The 19542-nt window shown below is 40.9% G+C and overlaps 1 protein-coding gene across 1 annotated transcript in view; it reads left to right on the top strand.

Annotated features, from left to right (window-relative positions):
* Positions 1-13349, top strand: part of LOC124605789 (rRNA N6-adenosine-methyltransferase ZCCHC4) — an 85071-nt gene extending 71722 nt beyond the window's left edge. Inside the window, exon 9 of the mRNA XM_047137680.1 lies at positions 13176-13349. Coding sequence (XP_046993636.1) covers positions 13176-13295 — 120 coding nt within the window. The 3' untranslated portion in view covers positions 13296-13349. The remainder of the gene's footprint in view (positions 1-13175) is intronic.
* Positions 13350-19542: the final 6193 nt, after the last annotated feature.

Consider the following 19542-nt stretch of genomic DNA (forward strand, 5'->3'; position numbering starts at 1 on the left):
AATAATAAAAACTGTTATATTCAAAGTCATTTGTTGATCTAGATAAGGCTTATTGTATTGCTGTAAGATTTTTTGTCCTGTTTTATTTTTTCTTTTTGAATGTTCAGTCTATAATTATTATATGCCTTTGTATTGCTAGGCATAGAAACTGCTGAACTCTGTGAGTAATGCATATTCAACAAAGTAATTGGAAAACAAAAGGTTGGTGAAAGCAGTGTTCGAAATATGACATGTTGTTAGTCTGTCATTAGTTGTCAGCATCCATTTGTGATAGCACCATTTTGTACTCTGGAAAACCAAAACCATACATGATAAGGTGGTCTGAGAACCGTAACAGATTTGCATATTATTGAGCAAAAGCAGTTTGCAAATATTTTGTATTATTAGAACATGTAATTCTGACATTTTGAAACTGTGTTAACACTTGAATTTGCTGTGCAGTCACAATTTGAATGTGCTGAGTATCTGCAAGTCATATGCTGAACCAAATCTGTATTGGTCCTGTTATATATGTTGCGGATAATGAGCATTGCTAGTTTCCTGATGGGCTGTAGATGTCAGTGGCACATCCTAACAAATTCCTCTGCTTTCAGTATTCATTGTTCTGTTTTCAGTGTTAATTACATTTCAGACACCATCAGTTGTAATTTGAATGAGTCTAGCCCTCAGGGGATCAGGATTCATTTACCAGGTACAGGCTTTGTGACAACAGTTTTCTGAGCTGGGGACTGGTAAGTGCTGCCAGTCCATTGTCACTGTGGGCCCGAGATGGAACCTTCAATATTTCCTCTTTTTTTCTCTCAGTGGAATGGGTAGGCAGGTCATAGGTATAAACACCCAATATAACAAGAGGGCTCATGTACCCAGTCTTCCTAATTTAGGAATTATTTACGGTGCTGCCATTTATAGAAACAGAATGCTTGCTGCTCTGTCAAACTGTAAAAGGGCAGTTTTAAGAAAGTTTCACCTTTCTGTATCCAGAAAGATTTAGAGGGAATCTATGGCACTTTAAAATGTGTCAAGTGCTTGTGAAATGGGACACTGTTGAAAGATACGTATAGTTGTGAATTTTAAAATTTTCCCGGCGAATTGACTGTTCAAACAAATTTCGGGCTTGCAGCCAGTCGTCCGGACAGTCTGTGATGGCTCGCCTGAAGATGACTGGCAGGTGCCCAGTTGAAATATCGTGCGAAGTATTGAACGACGATCGGCTGCAAGCCCGAAATTTGTTTGAACAGATACGTATAGTTGTCATCAAGTAAAGAGCCTCCACAAAGCTCAATGCCTCGGGGAGTATGCGACCGAAACTGAACTGTGCAACACCATCAACTACAGCAAAGGTGTTGTGCCATGCTGAGATCTGGTCAATATTCCCAAAGATTGAACTGAAAGCTGATTGACCAAAGAAGGCATTGTTGACATGCAAAACATCATGGAAAAGGGTGGATGGCAGTCTGATGAAATCAAACTCTTCTATACTTAACAGTTAACACCATGAAACTTCCAGTGTGTGTCAAAGCAGGTTTACTTCTTCTAAGAATGTGACATGACCCAGTGCAGTGGTTTAAGTGTGTATGCTTTGGACACACTACTGTTAAGTTGTAAGGGAGAAGCCACTTCTGGCAAATGTGGTAAGGCCACCCACGAAGGAGTTGGTTGTTCATCTCCTCTGAAGTGTGTCAGCTGCTCTGGAGATCACCCTGTCTGGAGTAGAGCCTGCAGTGTCTTTCTTGAAGAAAGGAAGATCCAGGAGATAAAAATGACAAGGGCATCCTACTTGGTGAAACCAAAAATATCTAAATGACTATGCAACTACTCACATTTGCTGCCTCTTTTGCTTCCATTCTCAAACAGCCAGTCCCAAAAACTCATACCAGTATTCAAAAGGACGTTCCTAGTGTCTGTAGTAGTATCTGTGTTTCTCAAAGCACTTGCACTGCTGCAGCTATTTCGAAGCCTACATCCCCCCCCCCCCCTCCCCGAACATCAGAAAAGGCTATGATTACCATTGTTGCAGAGCTCCCTGCCCCCTCCAAAAGTTCAGTTCACTGTCCAGCATTGCCACTACCATAGCTGTGGTTGTGGTGGCTGCAATGCCTACCTAGGGCAAAGGCAAAGAATCAGCCACTGATGGAGATGGAAAGTAAGCAGTCTGATGAGGTTGATGTCACTCTGTGATCTCTCTCATAATTCGTCTTCAGAGCTGATGGACCTTTGTGTCAGCCTACGGCAGTCATCTCGCCCCATGACTGAGCATCCACCCATTATGGGCTCTCCTTCTTGGCAGGAAGACAAGATGAAAGTGCAACCTCCACGACAAATGGCTTCCATACTGCAGTGGAACATCAGTGGATTCATAGCACAGGGGAAGGAACTGAAACTCCTATCATAGAAATGTCCCCTGTGCTTGTATTTGTGGGAAACACATTTTAAAACATCTGATGCCTCTGTACTAGGGGGCTGTACCCTTCATTGCAAAGATGACCTGTCTGTGGAACAGGCCAATGGAGGGCTTGCTGTGTTTGTCAATAACACATACCTCTCCTCTGCTCTCTCCTTGGTTACTGACCAACATGCCATAGCTGTTGCAGTTCATGTGGGTCAGATCATCACTATCTGCTCACTGTACCTACCTCCACAGGATGCGATAGACACCGAGGCTCTCACAGACATAGAACAACTCTTCTACCCATTTCTCCTAGTAAATGATTTCAGTGTGTGTAATGTATTATAGGGCTCAAATTGTACTTGCTATGGGGGGTTGAGTGTTGGAGAACATCATATTGTCTCAGGAGCTGTCCATCCTCAACACAGATGGTCCCACTCATTTCTCACCTGCTACTGGGTCATCTTCAGCCATCAATCTCTCTTTCTGCAGACCCTGCTCAGTATGAAGCAACTGATATTCTTCATTCCAGTGACCACCTCCCAATGTGGATCATCAATATACTAAATGAAGCATTACTTAACAGAAGCCACTGAAATGGATTGTCAGCAAGGCTAACTGGACAGTGTTCAGGCTGCTGGTTGTGTTCAGACATCGCGACAGCATACAGGAATGGGTGGATAACATCACAACATTGATCCATCTTGCTGCTGACTTATCTATCCCAAAGTCCTCAGGTTACCTTAAGAGACAGTCTGTACCTTAGTGGACCTATGATTGCTGCTCAGCAACCTGGGACAGGCATTCAGCTCTTCGACAATTTAAATATCGCCCAGCAACAGATAATCTCACAGCGTTTTGAGTCACAAAAGCCGAGGCTCGAGGTGTAATTAAGGAGAGTAAGAGAAAGTCACGGCAAGTTTTCCTGGCTTCCATAAACCATTCCACTTGTTCCACGAAAGTATGGAAAGCCATCAGGAGGGTTTCTAGCAAACACAATCATTTCCCAATAGCAGCAGTGCTGAAACAGGTGCATTTCCAAATAATGCACCAAGACATCGCTCAGACATTTAGAACAACTGCTGCCAAAGCCAGCCAGGATCCGTCCTTCCCTGTCTACCTTGCAGCTGTAGAGAGGGGGCAGGATGGACTTCAGATCCAACAATTCTGATTTTTGCAGCTGCCCTTTCTCCTTGAGGGAGTTGAATTCAGCACTGACTGAGACTTGTGATTCTGCACCTGGTCACGACCAAATCTGGTACTGCATGCTTTGACATTTGCCAACAGCATCAAAGGAAATCCTCCTTAAATATTTTAATTTGATATGGCAGACAGGTCACTTTCCCAACTCATGGAGAGAGGCAATTTTGATACTTGTCCTCAAACCGGGAAAGGACTGCACATGTCCCAGTAGTTACCATATTGTCACCTTAACGATTTTATAGGAAAGGCCCTGGGGTGAGTGATTAACAGTCATTTGGTCTGGTTGTTAGAGATCATGCAATGACTTAGCCACGCTCAGTGTGGATTCCTGAGATTTCAGTCCTGTGTTGACAACCTGACCCTGCTAGAGGTAGCTGTTCAGCAGGCTTTTCTATGTAAACACCACTGTTTCAGTATATTCTTTGAAATCTGGACAGCATTCAATACTACTTGGAGACATAATATTCTCATACAACTCCATCAATGGGGCTTTTGTGGCCACCTCCCAATCTTCATACGGTGTTTCCTGTCTAAGCAGTTTTTAAAGTGTTGAGCTGGTGACACACAGGTGGATCGTTTTGAGGAGGAGAATGGTGTTCCTAAGGGCAGTGTTCTCAGCATTACCCTCTTTGCCATAGCCATAAACAGTATCATGTCTGCAGTAAAGAGTCCTGTAAAACGCTCCTTATTTGTGGATGATTTTGCAAGTTTCTCCTCCAATGTTACAACAGCAATCTGTCAGTTGCAACTTACAATGCACAGTTTAAGAGAGTGGGCTGCAAAGACAAGTTTTCAGTTTCCTGCAGATAAATGTATGTGTGTTCATTTTAATCATTCTTGTCATATTTTTAATTTACTTGACTTGCAAGTGAGTTACCCCATTCTACATTTTAAAAATTTGGTGAGCGTTCTAGGCCACGTTTTTGACTCCAGATTGTCATGGTTACCACACCTGAGAGACTTGAAAGCCAGAACCCAGAAGACCCTGAATATTGTGCTTTCTTAGCCACAGATCATGGGAGCAGACAGAGCACATCAACTCCATTTGTATAGGGCTTTTGTGCGATTGCAGCTAGACAATGGGTGCACGTTATATGGATCGGCGAGGTCCTCTTTTACATCTGCATCCATACTCAATAATATGCTATGAGGTACATGGCAGAGGGTATGTCTCATTATACCACTGACCGTATTTACTTGATTCTAAGCCACACCTGAAAAATGAGACTCGAAATCAAGGAAAAAAATTTCCCGAATCTAAGCCACACCTGAAATTTGAGACTCAAAATTCAAGGAGAGAGAGAAGTTTTGGATCGCACCTCCAAATCAAAACAAAGTTCGTCCATTTTAACATGAGACACAATTTAGGTCAAATGGATGAAGATACAGCTACAGTAGATTGGTTCGAGTCGTAAGCTTAGCAGTTAAGCTTTACCAGGTAGCCATTGCTATGCGTCAGGTGCTCTGTCCGTATTTATATGGGCACTCTTTCTTTTCCATGTGCAGTAAAGGAAACCAAAGAAAAATTAGGAGTAGGGATTGAATTTCAGGGAGAAGAAATAAAAACCTTGAGATGTGCAGATGACATTTTAATTCTGTCAGACCCAGGAAAGGATGTGGAAGAGCAGTTGAATGAAATGGATGATGTGTTGAAAGGAGGATATAAGATGAACATCATCAAAAGCAAAACAAGAAAAATTGAATGTAGTAGAATTAAATCAGGTGGTGCTAAGGGAATCAGATTAGGAAATGAGATGCTTAAAGCAGTAGATGAGTTTTGCTATTTGGCCAGCAAAATAACTGATGATGGCCGAAGCAGAGAGGATACGAAATGTAAACTGACAATAACAAGAAAAGTGTTTCTGAAGAAGAGACATTTGTTAACATCAAATACAGATTTCTGTGTTAGGAAATCTTTTCTGAAAGTATTTGCCTGGAGTGTAACCATGTATGTAGGTGAAACATTGACGATAAACAGCTTAGACAAAAAGAGAATATAAGCTTTTGAAATGTGGTTCTACAGAAGAATGTTGAAGGTTAGATGGGTAGATCATGTAACTAAGAGTAGGTACTAAACAGAATTGAGGAGGCAAGAAAGTTGTGGCAAAACTTGACCAAAAGACGGGATTGGTTGATATGGGAGTGAGAGGGGTGGGGGGTAAAAATCATAGAGGGAGACCAAGAGATGAATAAGCAGTTTCAGAAGGATATAGGTTGCAGTAGGTATTTGGAGATGATGAGGCACACACAGAATAGAGTATCTTGGAGAGCTGCATCAAACCACTCAGACCACAATAACAACAACAACAAAAATGATCTGGAGGGCAAGGTGGGCAGCAATCTGTGGTTGTTTGCTGATGATGCTCTGGTATATGGTAAGGTGTCGAAGTTGAGTGACTCTAGGAGGATACAAGATGGCTTAGAGAAAATTTGTAGTTGGTATGATGAATGGCAGTTGGCTTTAAGTGTTGAAAAATGTAAGATAATGTGGATGAGTATGAAAATCAAACCTGTAATTTTCGTATACATTATTAGTAGGGTACTGCTTGAGAAAGTCATGTTGTTTAAATATCAGGGGCATAATCAAATAGGGGTAATGCAGGAGTAGGTTTAATAATGAATAAAAAGTAGGAGTGCGGGCAAGCTACTACAAACAACATAGTGAACGCATTATTGTGGCCAAGATAGACACGAACCCACCCCTATGACAGTAGTACAAGTCTATATGCCAACTAGCTCTGCAGATGACGAAGAAATTGAAGAAATGTATGATGAGATAAAAGAAATTATTCGGATAGTGAAGGGAGATCAAAATTTAATAGTCATGGGTGACTGGAATTCGATAGTAGGAAAAGGAAGAGAAGGAAACGTAGTAGGTGAATATGGATTGGGGGGTAAGAAATGAACGAGGAAGTGCCTGGTAGAATTTTGCGCAGACCACATCTTAATCACAGGTAACACTTGGTACAAAAATCATAAAAGAAGGTTGTATACATGAAAGAAGCCTGGAGATACTGGAAGGTATCAGATAGATTATATAATGGTAAGACAGAGATTCAGGAACCTGGTTTTAAATTGTAAGACATTTTCAGGGGCAGATGTGGACTGACCACAATCTATTGTTTATGAACTGTGGATTAAAACTGAAGGAACTGCAAAACGGTGGGAATTCAAGGAGATGAGACCTGGATAAACTGAAGGAACCAGAGGTTGTACAGAGTTTCAGGGAGAGCATAAGGGAACAATTGACAAGAACGAGGGAAAGAAATACAGCAGAAGAAGAATGGGTAGCTTTGAGGATGAAGTAGTGAAGGCAGCAGAGGATCAAGTAGGCAAAAAGACGAGGGCTAATTCAAATCCTTGGGTGACTGAAGAAATGTTGTTGTTGTTGTGGTCTTCAGTCCTGAGACTGGTTTGATGCAGCTCTCCATGCTACTCTATCCTGTGCAAGCTTTTTCATCTCCCAGTACCTACTGCAACCTACATCCTTCTGAATCTGCTTAGTGTATTCATCTCTTGGTCTCCCTCTACGATTTTTACCCTCCACGTTGTCCTCCAATACTAAATTGGTGATCCCTTGATGCCTCAGAACATGTCCTACCAACCGATCCCTTCTTCTGGTCAAGTTGTGCCACAAACTTCTCTTCTCCCCAATCCTATTCAATACTTCCTCATTAGTTATGTGATCTACCCATCTAATCTTCAGCATTCTTCTGTAGCACCACATTTCGAAAGCTTCTATTCTCTTCTTGTCCAAACTATTTATCGTCCATGTTTCACTTCCATACATGGCTACACTCCATACGAATACTTTCAGAAATGACTTCCTGACACTTAAATCAATACTGGATGTTAACAAATTTCTCTTCTTCAGAAACGCTTTCCTTGCCATTGCCAGCCTACATTTTATATCCTCTCTACTTCGACCATCATCAGTTATTTTGCTCCCCAAATAGCAAAACTCCTTTACTACTTTAAGTGCTTCATTTCCTAATCTAATTCCCTCAGCATCACCCGACTTAATTAGACTACATTCCATTATCCTTGTTTTGCTTTTGTTGATGTTCATCTTATATCCTCCTTTCAAGACACTGTCCATTCCATTCAACTGCTCTTCCAAGTCCTTTGCTGTCTCTGACAGAATTACAATGTCATCGGCGAACCTCAAAGTTTTTATTTCTTCTCCATGAATTTTAATACCTACTACGAATTTTTCTTTTGTTTCCTTTACTGCTTGCTCAATATACAGATTGAACAACATCGGGGAGAGGCTACAACCCTGTCTTACTCCCTTCCCAACCACTGCTTCCCTTTCATGCCCCTCGACTCTTATAACTGCCATTTGGTTTCTATACAAATTGTAAATAGCCTTTCGCTCCCTGTATTTTACCCCTGCCACCTTTAGAATTTGAAAGAGAGTATTCCAGTCAACATTGTCAAAAGCTTTCTCTAAGTCTACAAATGCTAGAAACGTAGGTTTGCCTTTCCTTAATCTTTCTTCTAAGATAAGTCGTAAGGTCAGTATTGCCTCACGTGTTCCAGTGTTTCTACGGAATCCAAACTGATCTTCCCCGAGGTTGGCTTCTACTAGTTTTTCCATTCGTCTGTAAAGAATTCATGTTAGTATTTTGCAGCTGTGACTTATTAAGCTGATAGTTCGGTAATTTTCACATCTGTCAACACCTGCTTTCTTTGGGATTGTAATTATTATATTCTTCTTGAAGTCTGAGGGTATTTCGCCTGTTTCATACATCTTGCTCACCAGATGGTAGAGTTTTGTCAGAACTGGCTCTCCCACGGCCGTCAGTAGTTCCAATGGAATATTGTCTACTCCGGGGGCCTTGTTTCGACTCAGGTCTTTCAGTGCTCTGTCAAACTCTTCACGCAGTATCATATCTCCCATTTCATCTTCATCTACATCCTCTTCCATTTCCATAATATTGTCCTCAAGTACATCGCCCTTGTACAGACCCTCTATATACTCCTTCCACCTTTCTGCTTTCCCTTCTTTGCTTAGAACTGGGTTTCCATCTGAGCTCTTGATATTCATACAAGTCGTTCTCTTATCTCCAAAGGTCTCTTTAATTTTCCTGTAGGCGGTATCTATCTTACCCCTAGTGAGATAGGCCTCTACATCCTTACATTTGTCCTCTAGCCATCCCTGCTTAGCCATTTTGCACTTCCTGTCGATCTCATTTTTGAGACGTTTGTATTCCTTTTTGCCTGTTTCACTTACTGCATTTTTATATTTTCTCTTTTCATCAATTAAATTCAGTATTTCTTCTGTTACCCAAGGATTTCTACTAGCCCTCTTCTTTTTTCCTACTTGATCCTCTGCTGCCTTCACTACTTCATCCCTCAAAGCTACCCATTCGTCTTCTACTGTATTTATTTCCCCCATTCCTGTCAATTGCTCCCTTATGCTCTCCCTGAATCTCTGTACAACCTCTGGTTCTTTTAGTTTATCCAGGTCCCATCTCCTTAAATTCCCACCTTTTTGCAGTTTCTTCAGTTTTAATCTACAGGTCATAACCAATAGATTGTGGTCAGAGTCCACATCTGCCCCTGGAAATGTCTTACAATTTAAAACCTGGTTCCTAAATCTCTGTCTTACCATTATATAATCTATCTGATACCTTTTAGTGTCTCCAGGGTTCTTCCATGTATACAACCTTCTTTCATGATTCTTAAACCAAGTGTTAGCTATGATTAAGTTATGCTCTGCGCAAAATTCTACCAGGCGGCTTCCTCTTTCATTTCTGTCTCCCAATCCATATTCACCTACTATGTTTCCTTCTCTCCCTTTTCCTACACTCGAATTCCAGTCACCCATGACTATTAAATTTTCGTCTCCCTTCACAATCTGAATAATTTCTTTTATTTCATCATACATTTCTTCAATTTCTTCGTCATCTGCAGAGCTAGTTGGCATATAAACTTGTACTACTGTAGTAGGTGTGGGCTTCGTATCTATCTTGGCCACAATAATGCGTTCACTATGCTGTTTGTAGTAGCTTACCCGCATTCCTATTTTCCTATTCATTATTAAACCTACTCCTGCATTACCCCTATTTGATTTTGTGTTTATAACCCTGTAGTCACCTGACCAGAAGTCTTGTTCCTCCTGCCACCGAACTTCACTAATTCCCACTATATCTAACTTCAACCTATCCATTTCCCTTTTTAAATTTTCTAACCTACCTGCCCGATTAAGGGATCTGACATTCCACGCTCCGATCCGTAGAACGCCAGTTTTCTTTCTCCTGATAACGACATCCTCTTGAGTAGTCCCCGCCCGGAGATCCGAATGGGGGACTATTTTACCTCCGGAATATTTTACCCAAGAGGACGCCATCATCATGTAATCATACAGTAAAGCTGCATGCCCTCGGGAAAAATTACGGCTGTAGTTTCCCCTTGCTTTCAGCCGTTCGCAGTACCAGCACAGCAAGGCCGTTTTGGTTATTGTTACAAGGCCAGATCAGTCAATCATCCAGACTGTTGCCCTTGCAACTACTGAAAAGGCTGCTGCCCCTCTTCAGGAACCACACGTTTGTCTGGCCTCTCAACAGATACCCCTCCGTTGTGGTTGCACCTACGGTACGGCTATCTGTATTGCTGAGGCACGCAAGCCTCCCCACCAACGGCAAGGTCCATGGTTCATGGGGGGGACTGAAGAAATATTGAATTTAATTGATGAAAGGAGAAAATATAAAAATGCAGTACATGAAGCAGGCAAAAAGGAATACAAATGTCTCAAAAATGAGATCGACAGGAAGTACAAAATGGCTAAGCAGGGATGGCTAGAGGACAAATGTAAGGATGTAGAGGCTATATCACTAGGGATAAGATAGATACTGCCTACAGGAAAACTAAACAGACCTTTGGAGAAAAGAGAACCACTTGTATGAATATCAAGAGCCCAGATGGAAACCCAGTTCTAAGCAAAGAAGGGGAAGCAAAAGGTGGAAGGAGTATATAGAGGATCTATACAAGGGCGATGTACTTGAGGACAATATTATGGAAAGGGAAGAGGATGTAGATGTAGATGAAGATGAAATGGGAGATACGATACTGGGTGAAGAGTTTGATAGAGCATTGAAAGACCTAAGTCGAAACAAGGTCCCAGGAGTAGACAAAATTTCATTAGAACTACTGACAGCCTTGGGAGAGCCAGTCCTGACAAATCTCTACCATCTGGTGAGCAAGATGTATGAGACAGGTGAAATACCCTCAGACTTCAAGAAGAATATAATTATTCCAATCCCAAAGAAAGCAGGTGTTGACAGATGTGAAAATTACCAAACTATCAGTTTAATAAGTCACAGCTGCAAAATACTAACGCGAATTCCTTACAGACAAATGGAAAAACTGTTAGAAGCCAACCTTGGGGAAGGTCAGTTTGGATTCTGTAGAAATGTTGGAACACGTGAGACAATACTGACCCTACGACTTATCTTAGAAAATAGATTAAGAAAAGGCAAACCTACATTTGTAGACTTGGAGAAAGCTTTTGAAAATGTTGACTGGAATACTCTTTTTCAAATTCTTAAGGTGGTAGGGGTAAAATACAGGGAGCGAAAGGCTATTTACAATTTGTACAGAAACCAGATGGTAGTTATAAGAGTCGAGGGGCATGAAAGGAAAACAGTGGTTGGGAATGGGGTGAGACAGGGTTGTAGCCTCTCCCCGATGTTATTCAATCTGTATATTGAGCAAGCAGTAAAGGAAACATAAGAAAAATTCGGAGTAGGTATTAAAATCCATGGAGAAGAAGTAAAAACTTTAAGATTCGCTGATGACGTAATTCTGTCAGAGACAGAAAAGGACTTGGAAGAGCAGTTGAACGGAATGGATTGTGTCTTGAAGGGAGGATATAAGATGCATATCAACAAAAGCAAAATGAGGATTATGGAATGTAGTCGAACTAAATCGGGTGATGCTGAGGGAATTAGATTAGGAAATGAGACAATTAAAGTAGTAAAGGAGTTTTGCTATTTGTGGAGCAAAATAATTGATGATGGACAAAGTAGAGAGGATATAAAATGTAGACTGGCAATGGCAAGGAAATCGTTTCTGAAGAAGAGAAATTTGTTAACATCGAGTATAGATTTAAGTGTCAGGAAGTCGTTTCTGAAAGTATTTGTATGGAGTGTAGCCATGTATGGAAGTGAAACATGGACGATAACCAGTTTGGACAAGAAGAGAATAGAAGCTTTCGAAATGTGGTGCTACAGAAGAATGCTGAAGATAAGGTGGGTAGATCACGTAACTAATGAGGAGGTATTGAATAGGATTGGGGAGAAGAGAAGTTTGTGGCACAACTTGACTAGAAGAAGGGATCGGTTGGTAGGACATGTTTTGAGGCATCAAGGGATCACAAATTTAGCATTGGAGGGCAGCGTGGAGGGTAAAAATCGTAGAGGGAGACCAAGAGATGAATACACTAAGCAGATTGAGAAGGATGTAGGCTGCAGTACGTGCTGGGAGATGAAGAAGCTTGCACAGGGTGGAGTAGCATGGAGAGCTACATCAAACCAGTCTGAGGACTGAAGACCACAACAACAACAGTAATATTGCAAAGCAATATGAAATGGAATGAGGATGTGAGAATTGTGGTAAGAAAGGTGTTTGGTCGACTTTGGTTTATTTTTTGAGAATTCTAGTAAAGTGTGGTTCAGCTGTAAAGGAGACAGCATATGGGATGCTAGTGCGACCTATTCTTGAGTATTGCTCAAGTGCTTGGTATCCATACCACCTGGGATTGAAGGAAGACTTCGAAGCAGTTTAGAGGAAGGCTGCTAAACTTGTTACTGGTGGGTTCAAAAACATGCAAGTGGTGGGTTCAGAAATGTGCAAGTGTTACGGAGATGCTTTGAGAACTCAAATGGGAATCGCTGGAGGGTAGGGAACATTCTTTTCAAGGAGCACTATTGAGAAAAGTTAGAGCACTGGCATTTGAAGGTCACTGCAGAATGATTTTGGTGCATCTAACATTCATTGGGCATAAGGACCAAGAAGATAAGATACGAGAAAGTGGGCCTCATATGCAGGCATACAGACACTGGTTTTTCCCTTGTTCTGGTTATGAGTGGAACAGGAAGGGAAACAACTAGTAGTGGTATGATGTACCCTCCGCCACGTGCCATGAGGCGGATTGCAGAATATCGATGTAGATGTAGATGAACAGTGTTAATATGTTTCATGTCTTCCAGCAGAAGAAATGTCCGCCCCCGGTAGCTGAGTGGTCAGAGCGGCAGAATGTCAATCCTAAGGGCCCGGGTTTGATTCCCAGTTGTATCGGAGATTTTCTCCACTTAGGGACTGGGTGTTGTGTTGTCCTAATCATCATCATTTCATCCCCATCAACGTGCAAGTGGCCGAAGTGACGTCAAATCGAAAGACTCGCACCCGGCGGATGGTCTAACCGACGGGAGGCCCTAATCACACGACATTTACATTTTTAGCAGAAGAAATAAACGTTCTTTTTACATAAAGGTTTTATGTTATATGATATTAATGACGTTTTCTTACAGTGTCCCTCTTGTGACAGATTTTAAACATTAGTTCTTTTGTATTGTTTCAGAAACTTGCTGCAAAAAGGAAAAAAAGAAAAATGAAGCATAATCCAAAGGAGACACCTGAAGTTAGTGTAAATACAAATGAAAAGAAAACTAAAGTACAAAATAAAAGGAAAAGATTGTAACATTTCTTTACTGTATTTCAACTTAATTTGTAAATAAAGAGCTTTGTACATCTATCTGTTATTTTTGAAATAACATTTTTAACTTTCAGAAAGCTGTTCAGAACTACTTTCTTATAGAGTGAGTCAACCTGGTACAGGACATGGTGTTGTAATAATATTACAGCTCACCACAGAAGAAATGTGTGTTAAAGTCTTTATTTTGTAATACACTCATAGCCCACAAAGGTGGAAGAATAAGGAATGTTGAACAGTATGAGGATGTTGTTGTTGTTGTGGTCTTCAGTCCTGAGATTGGTTTGATGCAGCTCTCCATGCTACTCTATCCTGTGCAAGCTTCTTCATCTCCCAGTACTTACTGCAACCTACATCCTTCTGAATCTGCACGGTGTATTCATCTCTTGGTCTCCCTCTACGATTTTTATCCTCCACGCTGCCATCCAATACTAAATTGGTGATCTCTTGATGCCTCAGAACATGTCCTACCAACCGGTCCCTTCTTGTAGTCAAGTTGTGCCACAAACTTCTCTTCTCCCCAATCCTATTCAACACCTCCTCATTAGTTATGTGATCTACCCATATAATCTTCAGCATTATTCTGTAGCACCACATTACAAAAGCTTATGTTCTCTTCTTGTCTAAACTATTTATTGTCCATGTTTCACTTCCATACATGGCTACACTCCATACAAACACTTTCACAAACGACTTCCTGATACCTAAATCTATACTCGATGTAAACGAATTTCTCTTCTTCAGAAACGCTTTCCTTGCTATTGCCAGTCTACATTTTATATCGTCTGTACTTCGACCATCATCAGTTATTTTTCTCCCCAAATAGCAAAACTCCTTTACTGCTTTAAGTGTCTCATTTCCTAATCTAATACGCTAAATATCACCCAACTTAATTCGACTACATTCCATTATCCTCGTTTTGCTTTTGTTGATGTTCATCTTATATCCTCCCTTCAAGACACTATCCATTCCGTTCAACTGCTCTTCCAAGTCCTTTCCTGTCTCTGACAGAATTACAATGTCATCGGTGAACCTCAACATTTGTATTTCTTCTGCATTGATTTTAATACCTATTCCGAATTTTTCTTTTGTTTCCTTCACTGCTTGCTCAATATACAGATTGAATAACATCGGGGAGAGGCTACAACCCTGTCTCACCCCATTCCCAACCACTGCTTCCCTTTCATGCCCCTCAACTCTTATAACTGCCATTTGGTTTCTATACAAATTGTAAATAGCTATTCGCTCCCTATATTTTACCCCTGCCATCTTCAGAATTTGAAAGAGAATATTCCAATCAACATTGTCAAAAGCTTTCTCTAAGTCTACAAATGCTAGAAATGTAGGTTTGCCTTTCCTTAATCTATCTTGTAAGATAAGCCATAGGGTCAGTATTGCCTCATGTGTTCCAATATTTCTACAGAATCCAAACTGATCTTCCCCAAGGTCGGCTTCTACTAGTTTTTCCATTCGTTTGTAAAGAATTCGCGTAGAATTCGCGTTAGTATTTTGCAGCCGTGACTTATTAAACTGATAGTTCAGTAATTTTCACATCTGTCAACACCTGCTTTCTTTGGGATTGGAATAATTATATTTTTCTTGAAGTCTGAGGATATTTCGCCTGTCTCATACATCTTGCTCACCAGATGGTAGAGTTTTGTCAGGATTGGCTCTCCCAAGGCCGTCAGTAGGTCTAATAGAACGTTGTCTACTCCCGGGGCCTTGTTTCGACTCAGGTCTTTCAGTGCTCTGTCAAACTCTTCACGCAGTATCATATCTCCCATTTCATCTTCATCTACATCCTCTTCCATTTTCATAATATTGTCCTCAAGTACATTGCCCTTGTATAGACCCTCTATATACTCCTTCCACCTTTCTCCTTTCCCTTCTTTGCTTAGAACTGGGTTTCCATCTGAGCTCTTGATATTCATACAAGTGGTACTCTTTTCCCCAAAGGTCTGTTTAATTTTTCTGTAGGCAGTGTCTATCTTACCCCTAGTGAGATAAGCCTCTACATCCTTACATTTATCCTCTAGCCACCCCTGCTTAGCCATTTTGCACTTCCTGTCGATCTCATTTTTGAGACGTTTGTATTCCTTTTTGTGTGCTTCATTTACTGCATATTTATATTTTCTCCTTTCGTCAATTAAATTCAATATTTCTTCTGTTACCCAAGGGTTTCTACTAGCCCTCGTCTTTTTGCCTACTTGATCCTCTGCTGCCTTCACTACTTCATCCCTCATAGCTACCCATTCTTCTTCTACTGTATTTCATTCCCCCATTCCTGCCATTTGTTCCCTTACACTCTCCCTGAAACTCTGTACAACCTCTGGTTTAGTCAGTTTATCCAGGTCCCATCTCCCTAAATTCCCACCTTTTTGCAGTTTCTTCAGTTTTAATCTACAGTTCATAACCAATAGATTGTGGTCAGAGTCCACATCTTCCCCTGGTAATGTCTTACAATTTAAAACCAAGTTCCTTAATCTCTGTCTTACCATTATATAATCTATCTGAAATCTTTCAGTATCTCCAGGCTTCTTTCATGTATACAACCTTCTTTTGTGATTCTTGAACCACGTGTTAGCTATGATTAAGTTGTGCTCTGTGCAAAATTCTGCCAGTCGGCTTCCTCGTTCATTTCTTACCCCCAATCCATATTCACCTACTAAGATTCCTTCTCTCCCTTTTCCTACTACCGAATTCCAGTCATCCATGACTATTAAATTTTCATCTCCCTTCACTATCCGAATAATTTCTTTTATTTCATCATACATTTCTTCCATTTCTTCGTCACCTGCAGAGCTAGTTGGCATATAAACCTGTACTATTGTAGTAGGCGTGGGCTTCGTGTCTATCTTGGCCACAATAATGCGTTCACTATGCTGTTTATAGTAGCTTACCTGCATTTCCTATTTTTTTTATTCATAATTAAACCTACTCCTGCATTACCCCTATTTGATTTTGTATTTATAACTCTGTATTCACCTGACCAAAAGTCTTGTTCCTCCTGCCACTGAACTTCGCTAGTTCCCACTATATCTAACTTTAACGTATCCATTTCCCTTTTTTAATTTTCTAATCTACCTGCCTGATTAAGGGATCTGACATTCCACGCTCCGATCCGTAGAACGCCAGTTTTCTTTCTCCTGATAACGGCGTCCTCTTGAGGAGTCCCAGCCGAGAGATCCGAATGGGGGACTATTTTACCTCCGGAATATATTACACAAGAGGACGCCATCATCATTTAACCATATAGTAAAGCTGCATGCCCTCCGGAAAAATTACATCTGTAGTTTTTCCTTGCTTTCAACTGTTCGCAGTACCAGCACAGCAAGGCCGTTTTGGTTAGTGTTACAAGGCCAGATCAGTCAATCATCCAGACTGTTGCCCCTGCAACTACTGAAAAGGCTGCTGCCCCTCTTCAGGAACCAGATGGTTTGTCTGGCCTCTCAACAGATACCCTTCCGTTGTGGTTGCACCTACGGTACGGCTATCTGTATCGCTGAGGCACGCAAGTCTCCCCACCATTGGCAAGGTGCATGGTTCATGGGGGAGGAGTATGAGGATGAAGACGGTAATTGAAATAACCACATTAAGGAAATGTAGTTTCTGAAGGACATTATGACAATCTGTCCAGTGGCAAAAGACTCCAGATCAGTGTTCCAGTCAGGTCTCAAGACGGGACTGACAAGGCAGAGGTGAAAATGAGAAAAATGTTAAAAAAAGCAACAAAAGGCTAATATTCTACAAGGTAGGCTGTGGAATGTCAAAAGTGTGAATGTGGTGGGGAAACTAGAACATGTGAGAAGGGAAAGGCACAGACTGAAACTAGTTATGACAGGGGCACTGAAGTGAAATAGGAATAAGATGTAAATGTGTGGTCAGACAAATATAAGGTAATATAAACAGCTGCAGAATATGATAAAATGGGAATAATGTTCATAATGTATAGGAATATGGCACAGAATGAGTTGCTATGAACAGTCCATCAACAGGATTATTCTCATCTGAATCAATGCCAAACCAAAGCCAACAATTACAGTTCAGATAAACAAGGCGGTATCACTAGCAGAACATGACGATACAAAGAGTGAAATTGCGGGAATTGAATGGGTACGTTGGTATGTATAGAGAGATAAAAATCAGATAGTCAAAGTGGACTGGAATGCAAGTAGTAGTGGCACAGTTACAGAGAAATATAGACTAGACCACAGGAATAAGAGAGAGAGAGAGAGAGAGAGAGAGAGAGAGAGAGAGAGAGAGAGATATTCTACAATAATTACGAAGTTGTTAGTAGCAAATTCATTGTTCAGAAAAGACACTAGCTGGATTATATCAATCTGAAATTGGATATCGGATAGTGAGGTGTACACAGGAGTACATACAGACTTGGCTCACAGTTTAGTACTGATGAAGAGTTGACTGAAATTTAAGAGTGTCATCAGCGTACAAGTGGGGTACAGAATTATTGAGGAATGATTGCATTCATTAAAATTCCTCTGAGGCTGCACGTACTGTGATAATACCACAGGTTACTCAGATGACTGGGCATCTCTTAAAAGGGTAATCTTATATGTCGCCACATGGCTGTAGGTATACAAAGGGTGACTGCAAAAAAATTGTGGGTAATAAATGAAATATTTCAGCTGATTGATGAAACAAGGAAATACGGGAAGAGAAAAGACTCTACAGAATAAGTCAGATTAAAACAAAATCAGTTGGAAGTGTAAGGAAATTAATATGAAACTGTTGCAGGGGAAAAAAATCTGGAGGATAGAAGCTTTAAGGAAAGTCAAAATAACTTGCAAAGTCCTCGATATTTGAGATTGCGCAAGAAAGTCCACTTTTAAATGTATAGGAGGCCTCAAATAGGTTAAAGAGTACATTGAGAGCCTTGAGAGGTGGAGGAAATGTCTGCTAATGTGATGGAAGAATTCAATGATGGGAATACCTAGACACGAGGGATAAATATGAGGGCGTGCAGAAAAGTAATGCCTCCAAACTTTTTATTCTTTCTGAATATCGGTTGAGATAGTTCATGTCAGTCACAATACTCAGTCATCTTCCTGTTTTACTGAGAGTAGTTGCAACCTTCTGCTGCTAGAGGATTCTGAATAGTAGTGTATAACATGGTGGTGTGTAATGTAACTATGTTGGTGCTTGAGAAACAGTGTGCTGTAATCGAGTTTCTAACCACAGAAAATTTGCCTCATTTGAAAACCCTAGAAGAATGAAAGCCGTATATGGTGGTGATTGTATCGACATCAGTAATGTGTGGTGTTGAGTTGTTCATGTCTGTAATGAAGAAATGGTGGTGTTAACCTAAGGGTGTGTGACAGAGCTCAGACTGGATTACCAGGTACATCAGCCAATGAGACTCATTGGAATTGCATTGACGAACTCATAAGATTAAATCATCAAAGCATACCTCATGTAAATGTGGCACATCACAAGAGCATGTACAGGCCATCATTGTAAAACTGTGGTACAGAAAAGTGTGTGGGTGGTGGGTGCCTTGAATGCTCAATGTGACATGAAACAGAGGAGACTGGACATCTGACAAACATCTCTTTTGCATTTTAAGTGTGAGGCAGATCGATCCCGTAACAACACTGTGACATGTGATGAATGTTAGCTTCTCCATTCTGCCCCAAAAAAAGGAGTAGAAGTTGGGCTCTGCAACAGAGGATCACTGATGCCAAAAAGTTTCAAGGTCATTCCATCAGCAGGCAGAGTTGTGCTACGTTCACAGTGTTCCGGGATGTTCAGGGTGTGGCACATTTCGAATTCATGCTTAAAAGGCTCCACCATAAACTCTGCAAGGGACTATGAGGGTCTCAGAAAACTGAAGAGTTTGTCGACAAGTGATGCCAGACACACACAAGCACTGTGACATCTGAAACTATCCAATGCCTAGGGCTCACGGTTATTGATCATCCTCCATACAGTCCTGTCTTGGCTCTATCCAGTTTTTGTCTGTTTTCAAAACTTAAAGATTATATTTGAGGATTTCACTTTGAGAGTGCTTGAAGCAGTGGGAGCAGAGGTGAAGTAGTGGCTAAGTTCCAGAATTTTTAAAACCATTGCTGGAAGCAGAAACCAAAGAATTATTTAAACATATTGGGGGAACACTGTTTATAGCAACTCAGCTAAGTTAATGTTTTTGATATTGTGTTCAACTGACTGTATTTATTTTTTGATAATTTTATTTTTGTGATTCAGGACCAAAAACGGT

Source organism: Schistocerca americana, chromosome 3 (assembly GCF_021461395.2).
Source record: "Schistocerca americana isolate TAMUIC-IGC-003095 chromosome 3, iqSchAmer2.1, whole genome shotgun sequence".
Lineage (NCBI taxonomy): Eukaryota > Metazoa > Arthropoda > Insecta > Orthoptera > Acrididae > Schistocerca > Schistocerca americana.